General features: G+C 52.4%; 1 protein-coding gene across 2 annotated transcripts in view; it reads left to right on the top strand.

The window, feature by feature from the left end:
* Coro2b (coronin 2B) overlaps nt 1-8,023 on the top strand; it is a 112,508-nt gene extending 104,485 nt beyond the window's left edge. For both annotated transcript variants that reach the window (XM_021206182.1, XM_029542795.1), the window contains exons 9-12: nt 945-1,057; nt 1,370-1,460; nt 1,704-1,843; nt 6,119-8,023. In XM_021206182.1, the coding sequence (XP_021061841.1) occupies nt 945-1,057; nt 1,370-1,460; nt 1,704-1,843; nt 6,119-6,250 (476 nt within the window). In that variant the 3' untranslated portion in view covers nt 6,251-8,023. The remainder of the gene's footprint in view (nt 1-944; nt 1,058-1,369; nt 1,461-1,703; nt 1,844-6,118) is intronic.
* Nucleotides 8,024-8,496: the final 473 nt, after the last annotated feature.

Here is an 8,496-nt window from a genome sequence, read left to right as displayed (position 1 = left end):
CCAGCAACCACATGGTGGCTCACAACCATCCGTAACGAGATCTGATGCCCTCTTCTGGTGTGTCTGAAGACAGCTACAGTGTACTTACATATAATAAATAAATCTTAAAAAAAAAAAAAAAAAAAAAAAAAAAGAGGGAGAGAGAGAGAGAGAGGGAGGGAGGAGAGAGAGATGGAAGGGAGAGTACTGTAGAAATCTCTTTGGAAGAGCAGCTTCCATCCCAGTTGGAAAGACCTAGAACTCTCACCCAGACTCACACTACTGGAAAGACACATGTTCTGTCTGTGCTCGATTGGCACACTGCCAGGCAGGTGCCCATCATCTACATGCTTCACTCTCCCATGACCTCACACGGGGCGGGGCCACTTCTGCCCAATGAAGCAAAAGTTCAGAGTTAGTAACTCACCCAAGAACTGAGTGGAAAAGGGGCAGAGTCCCAGGTCAAATCCTGTCTATGGAAGCCCAAGCTGAGCTCCTAGCATCATGCAAGCTCTGCCTACTCAGGAGACGAAGCTGCTCCGGACAGTCTGGCCAGTGAGGTGCAGACAGCACACACACGTACCGCTGCTTCTAGATCAACAGCAAGCTGTCTCTTGGGCTGTGTTGAAACCTCTGGCATGAGGAGTGGCTTTGCCCTCCTTTCTGTTCTCCACAGACTGAGACAAAGAGGTGGAGGGAAGACAGTTCATTCCAGGTGCTAGGCCCTGCAGCCTTGTTAACTTTGTGTCTTGAGTTTGAGGTCAGCCTGGGATACATGACCTTAACCTTGCCTGCCCCTTCCCTTGGCAAAAAGTAACTGTCTTCAGTCAGAGGCCCGCTCAAGACATCATGGCCACCCTCTGTCCTCTGGATGGGTCCTTGCACCCAAACTGCAGCCAGCCTGAAAACGTCAGACCGTGAGCAGGGACAGAGAGGTTCCCCATAAAACCCCCATGTCTCTCTAGGTGTCATGCCCAAGCATGGGCTGGATGTGTCTGCCTGCGAGGTCTTCCGCTTCTACAAGCTGGTGACCCTCAAGGGCCTGATTGAACCGATCTCCATGATTGTACCCCGGAGGGTAAGTGGGCCTGGGTTGGGCTGCAAAGGGCCCTATGTTCGATCTTACTAACCAGAGCCCAGATGAACCCAGATAAAGGAGGCGTGGGGGGGCGGAGGGGGGGACTAGAATATTCAGGCTCCACCTGAGGTAGAGGGTGGAGGATACTCTCCGGTAGGGATGGTTGGTTTGCATGAAAGTGGTCAGTTCTCGACGGGAGGGCCGGAGAGGACAAAGACTTTGAGGTGGAATGGCAGGAGTGCTCCTAGCCAGGCGGACAGGGCTTTCCCAGCGGTTCCCAGATATCCTTTCTCTTCTCCCTCCCCCATGCAGTCAGATTCCTATCAGGAGGACATATACCCCATGACACCAGGCACAGAGCCAGCGCTGACCCCTGATGAATGGCTGGGAGGCATCAACCGAGGTACCTTTGCGGGGTCCGGGCGGGCGGGCGGGCGGGCGGATGGGCAGGCGCGCGAGGGCAGGCGGGCGCGCACGCAGGCGCGCGAGCAGCACAGAAGAGCCACTCTCCAGCTCAGCTAGCTTCCTCTGCATGATCCCCTGTCCACGTGTGCCCTCCCTCCCACACAGCCAGCAAGCTCGGTACAGCGATACCTCACTCTATAGCCCAGCCTGTTGGATGACAGTGTCTCCATTGACTTCCCAGATCCCGTGCTGATGTCTCTGAAGGAAGGCTATAAGAAGTCTTCAAAAGTGGTATTTAAGGCCCCCATCCGAGAAAAGAAGAGCGTTGTCGTCAACGGCATAGATTTATTAGAAAATGTCCCACCCAGGACTGAGAATGAGGTAAGGCTGCAGGGTGCCCCCCACAACTCAGGAAGAGCCAGACCTTTATGTTGCTGCTATGAGCTTCAGGCTTGGAAGGCAGCTCTATCCTGGGACGTTTTTCTGTCCGTGACACATTCTATAAGTAACATGTAGTTGGTTGCCTTTTCCTCTGACCTCAATGAATATGGAAGCTGGGATGTCAGAGAGATCTGTCTTCCTCCAAACCTCAAATTCACTGACACAGAGATCGAACATCATCCCCGTGCGTTGTGGGCATTGTAAATTACCAAGAGGATCCATCTTCCTGGCCTCCTCATCCCAGCCGGCCTTGCCTTCCTGCTTGCTGGTCTGTTACATTTCCTGCCTCAGGGAGAGGCTGGCTGTTTATGAGCGAGCGAGCAAGCGGCCTCTTTGTACCACCTAGGAGTGAGAGCTCATGCTGACACAGCCAGAGCTGTCCGTGGCCTCTGAAGTTAGCCGCTTTCAGGCTGTACCCCCAGGCCCACATGCCAACACAGCTCAGCTCAGCTGGCAGTTACAGGATGCCTACTGTGTGTCAGACCCGTGGCCTGATGCAGCTGGAAGCCCGGTCGGTTGTATAAGTTCCATCTGTGTATGAATTCTGACTCTGCCATTTCCTAGCTGGGACTGAGTGTCCTGACTTGTCCAGCTGTTGTGACACTAGAGAGATGGGGCACAGTACACAGCAGTCTTCATGACTCACACTAAGTGCTCAGAGGGGCTGGCTGCGTTAGCCCTCTGTTGCTGTGTAACACATTACCCACAGCCTATTTACTTCGCCCCAAGGATTAGTTACCTTTCTCATTGTTGTGACTAAAATACCTGAAGGAGGAAGCAGGGAGGGTTTGGGGGGAGCCTACAGTCGGAGGGGATACAGTCCACTATGGCGGGGAAATCACAGCAGCACTAGGATGAGGCATCTGGTCCCATCACCTCCACAATCAGGAAACAGAGTGAACAGGAAGTAGGGCAGGGCTGTAAAACTTATAATCTCACCTCCTAGTGACCTGCTTCATCTAAGGGATCACCTCCTAGAGGTTCCCCAACCTTCCCAGATAGCACCCCCAGTTGGAAACAACGTGTTCAAACACATGAGTGCGGGGGGCAGGGGGGGCATTCCATACTCAAAGCAAAACACCTCACCAAGGCTGATCAGCGGGGCCGCAGTCACAGCCCAGGTCCTAGCTAAGGGAGGACCTGCTTGGAAATTGACTCTCATAGCTGCTATGTGACCTCAGTCCTCACTGTCCTAGCCACATGGACTTCAGTAAATGCTAGCTGTCACCATGTCAGCCAGCCTCCTGCACGGCCAGAAAGGAAGGAGTCCAAGATGGAAGCCAAAGAGGTTCTGTAAGGTGACCTGGGATGACACATCATCAGTGCTGCCATGCCCTGCGTCTTTGGCACAGGCTGCTAGGTTCAGTTCAGTTCGGTGGGGAGGGTGGCAAGCACCATCTTAGACTAGGCTGCTGGTCCACAAACATAGACTTATCACCATCATCAGCAAAGATCACTGCATTTCACCTCAGGGATTGCCCCTTAAAAGAGCATCTGACAGGCAGCTTGATCACAGGCATAGCATGTATCTATGTGGGCAGGGGGTGTGGCTCGGCTAATAGAATGCTTGTCTAGTGTGCAGAGGACCTGGATTCGATACCCAGTACCACACCAACTGGGCATATGGCAGACACCTGTAATCCCAGCACCTTCGAGGTAGAATCCATACTGAGCTGGAGACCTGGGATAGGAGAGAGGGTTATTTACCACTGTAGAAAGATGTTCGTCTTTCTAGAATGGATGAAATCTTGTGATAAACAAGGTTCTTCTCAAAATAACCCAGGCGGAGAGCAGTGGTAGAAGACTTAGAACCGGAGCGAAGCTGGGGGGCAGGAGCTGAGGGACAGGCGCTAGGGAGCTCCTGGGACCAGTTTTTTTTTTTTTTTTTTTGGTTTTTCGAGACAGAGTTTCTCTGTATAGCCTTGGCTGTCCTGGAACTCACTNTGTAGACCAGGCTGGCCTCGAACTCAGAAATCCACCTGCCTCTGCCTCCTGAGTGCTGGGATTAAAGGCGTGCGCCACCACGCCCGGCCTGGGACCAGTTTTTTAAATTTGTGTTTATATTTAACATGTTCAGTTTTAAAAACAATTTTTTTAAAAGGAAGGAAGGAAGGAAGGAAGGAAGGAAGGAAGGAAGGAAGGAAGAAAGAAAGAAAGAAAGAAAGAAAGAAAGAAAGAAAGAAAGAAAGAAAGAAAGAAAGAAAGCAAGCAAGCAAGCAAGCAGGCAGAAATATGGGCTGCCAAGATTTCCCAAGTGAGCAATCGTGAGGGTTTGAACTCTGTCTCAGCCCTGAGGGTGAAGCGGGAGGGCTGGAGGGGATGAAGTGGAGTGACATCCAGCTTCCCAGATGCCTATATGGATTGAAACCAGCGACCTGGGGGAAGCATTCCGAGTTCTCTGTGCAGGTGAGACAGAGCCCACCATCCTCCTGTGGCTAAGCTGTGCCTCTCCCACCTTGGGAAGAAATAACTCAGACGCCCGCCGTGACCTCGGCTTTACCCATAGTTGTAACATTCTGAAAGCCTGGAAGTAACTAATGAGCAAGCAGGACAGGAAAGGAAAACAGCCATCTACAGGCAAGGAGACAGACAGCTCAGAAGCAGGGCATGATGGCACACGCCTGGAAGATCAGCATCAGGAAGCTGAGGCAGGAGGATTGCCATGAGTTTGAGATAGCGTAGGCCAGATTAGGGTGTGTGTGTGTGTGTGTGTGTGTGTGTGTGTGTGTGTGTGTGTGATTTAGTGTTGTGACAGGCTTTCCTGTAGCCCTGGCTAGCCGCAAATTCACTATTTATCAAGGGTAATCTTGAGTCTCTCCTCCTCCCCTTGGTTGCTGAGATTACAAGCAGGTGGCACCATGTCTGTTCTATACAGTGCTGGGCAGCAAACGCAATACTTTTCACATGCTAGGCAAATACTCTACCAGGTGAGCTGCATCCCAGCCCCAGGCCTGGGACATTTGACAGGTGCATATGGTTGGAAGGCCACTATAACCAGTCTCCATGGTTACATCACCTATACTTGACTGTTTAAGCATCGCCTTTAACAAGACTGCTCTCTACTTAACATTTTTATAGAAATGGCAATGTTCTGTCCTCATTGGTGTATATTATACTTAATTACATTATAAAAGCACATACATAATCAAATGTAATCATGTCAGAACCTCCCAACACAGTGACTGTGGATATCCCAGCTTGCTTTGTAGTGCTGTGGTAAGTTACTATGGGTAAAGTAAGTTGGAGAGGAATGAGTTTATCTGACTTACACGTCCACAGCACAGTTCATCACTGAGAGAAGGCAGGAACCTGGAAGCAGGAACTTGGAAGCAGGAACTGAAGCACAGCCCAAGGAAGAATGTGGCTTGCTCAAGTGCAGGGCCCCCGTTGGTAGCCTACTTTCCCAGTCAGTGTTTTGTGGGCATCTGTTAGTATATTTCACAGAAGCAATCAGAATCTGGTAGACCCAGGGAGTGGACAGTACGAAAATCTGCTAGGGTACCAACTCCTTACCTATGTTCGCCAGAACCTGAACCATTGCATGTGTGTGCACACGCGCGCGCATGCGCGCGAACACACACATACACGGCCAAGTGTCATTCTGTACCATCAATTTCCTCAAGAAGAGAAGAGGGACACATATAACCCTAGTGCCTGGGAGGAAGAGACAGGAAGATCCTGAGTTCAAGGTCATGCTCAGCTACCTTGTCTTTAAAAGTCTTAGAATTCTGTCTAGGATGGTTTTTTTAAGAGGCAGAAGCAGGAACACCCTGAGTTTGAGCCATCCTATGCTACATAGCAAGTTGGAATGTAGCCAACCTGAGCTACAAGAGAGAAGAAAAGGAATGGGGGTGGGGGGAGTGGAGGGTGGAGGCAGGAGGATCAGGAGTTCAAAGCCAGCCTCAGACGGAATGAGCTAGAGTGAGCCCCTATCGCAAACAAACAAATGGCTTTAGTTCAGACCCGTAAAGGGGCCAGCTTGAGATGCTGAGAAGGGGACTCCCTCGGACAGGCCTGCGTGGCTAGAGGGGTAAGTAGGAGCCCTGGAGGATAACTGCCGAGAGCACCGGGCTGGCTGTCCCAGGGTGGGAGGAGGCCTGGGGCAGGTGAGCGGGCATGGCAGGTCTGGGTGGGGTGGGGCGGGGCGTATGAAAGCCCTGGTCCTCCAAAGTCCTCCTCACCTACTCTCTCCCTGCACCCCTTACTGTATCCCAGCTCCTCAGGATGTTCTTCAGGCAGCAGGATGAGATTCGAAGGCTGAAGGAGGAGCTGGCACAGAAGGACATCCGGCTCCGTCAGCTCCAGCTCGAACTGAAAAACCTGCGCAACAACCCCAAGAACTGCTAGCCCCGCCTCGGGCTGAGCAAACCCCGCCTCGGGCTGTTTTCCAAGCCGATCTCTCCGCTGTTTTTACTGGTCCCTAAACTGCCTCTTATCTGTAGAGCCCAGAGACAGGGCCTGGATTGGAGCTGGGGACCAGTCGGTAGACCCTGCCTACCACCTCAAGAACTGGAAGCTGACTTTTGACCTCCTGACTTCATGCTAACACCGGTCCCCCAGCCTCTCCTGGAAAGCCCACCCCTGACTGGCTGCAGCTTTTCCTTGCAGCCCCAAGAGCCAGGCTTTCCCCCTTGGCTCCCTGCAGGTCTCCTTAGAGGGACAGGAAGAGCGGGATTACAGCCTGGTTTAGAACTTGAATGTGTCCCCTGCAGAGGGGCTGCAAGGACCTGTCTACACAGGAACCAGTCGCTCCGACCCCAGCGTTCCTTCTGAAGCACAGGCTGGATTGAGGGGAGAGCGCTCTGCCCACCTCCTGCCTCCTCGCTCTGCCCACCTCCTGCCTCCTCCTGCTCCCAGCTGCTGAGCAAGCTCAAGTCATCTCACCCAATGGTGAGCGCCTGGCAGCCCGCCCTTTTCTTTCTGAACTCTCCCACCCCCTTGTCTTCAGGGAATGAAGAGAACGCTCTCCACGGCCATAATGACCCTCTGCCTACCCTGTGGTTCTCTTCAAAGCTCTTTTACATCCCTTTTCCATTTAATTCGTGAAGCAGGCAGAGTAGGGATTAGTGTCCCTACTTGTCAAATGACAGAACTCAGGGGGTCACTCAGAGGGTCAGCAGCAGACCAAGTACCCTTGGTATCCAGAGCCCCCGCGGCCAGGGCCCTTCCCACTGTATTGAGATGCCAATCCCCTTGTGGGCTTCCCCAGAAAGAGACCTGGAAGCCACTTCCACTGTCTGCCCAACACCAGTAGTGCCAACATGCAGGCTGAGGCCTTCACACTCAGTACCCCTGGACCCTCCTAGCCTGCACTCCGTGCTCTCACTACCTTCGGGGGTGGGGTAGGGGGTGGGGCTCCAGCTGACGTGAGGCCTCTTCCTGGAAGCTGAGGCAGAGAAAGGATAGAGCTTGGCCCTAGGGCAGGCAGAGCAAGATGGCTTCCAGGGACGCTCTCTCTGCCTGTGTCTCCCTCCACCCCACCTCCCTCCCCACTCCCAACCCTGCTTATCTCAGCCACTTTCAGCCTTACACACGCAGGATGACCACAGCCACTCCACCCACATAGCACTTTAAAGTTTACCCAGGTTTTGGACACATAGATCTCATGCATCTGCCCTACTTTACAGTGAAGGTAACCAGGAAATGGCCCTCTGCACGCAGCTCTGGGATGCGGCATCTCTTTGGTCCTCTACACGCTTCCTTTAGCCCCTCTCCCCTCCCTCTTTCCATTCCCCACCTAACACATGGAGCTCAAAAGCCCTGGTGTCAGGACAGTCACCGCCCTTTGGGTAGAGGAGACGCAGGACCTCTGTCCCTGCCTGGGATCTGTATACATAGGACACTTCTTGCCTGCCCATCCTGCAAAACTTCCCAACTGCAGATGTGAGCTGAGGTGAGATTTCTCCAGCCTTGGGGCCTCTCCTCTCCAACCACCGACGCGCCCCACTCCCAGCGTGCTGAAGCGAGTTCTCCCACACCACCACAGCTAGACTGTCAGCTCTCATCTCCCCTCCACACTTCTGGAATTTTCTTTCTCTCCATTGACCTTTGTGGTCTTCTGTGATTATTTATGCTGCCTCCCAAGGTTAGAATTGAAATAAAATGTTTTCAGGTTATCAAGCCATGTTTTCACGTTATCATGGCCATGTCATTTAGCCGCAGGGAGACCCTACGTTGGTCACCTTGTTTTCTCTGTGGCCAGCGGCACACTCAGCTCCTCTGTCTTTCTGAAATGACAGCTACCTCTCTATAACTCTCCTGCCACATTCTGTTCATCTGACACTGTTGACAACCTCAGGAAAGACAGTGCTTTGCTACGGAGGCTGTCCTGTACACCGTACACTCGTCAGTGTCCCTGCCTGCCTTAACACTCCAGGTGTCATGGCAACCTCCACCTAGTTTTGACAGACAAAAATGCTCCTGCATGTTATTCAGTGTAATTCAGAACTACTGTTCTGGGGAAAAGGGACCAAACACCAAACCTGACAATCTGAGTTGTAGAAGGAGAAAACAAACTCCAATTGTCCTCTGACCTCCATGCATTTGACATGGCACTCTTGGGCACTTGTATACACGTACACACATATAAATAT

The sequence above is a fragment of the Mus pahari genome, chromosome 10, assembly GCF_900095145.1.
Source record: "Mus pahari chromosome 10, PAHARI_EIJ_v1.1, whole genome shotgun sequence".
NCBI lineage: Eukaryota > Metazoa > Chordata > Mammalia > Rodentia > Muridae > Mus > Mus pahari.
Note: the sequence above shows the minus strand (reverse complement) of the source record. Positions and strands in the feature narration are given on the sequence as shown.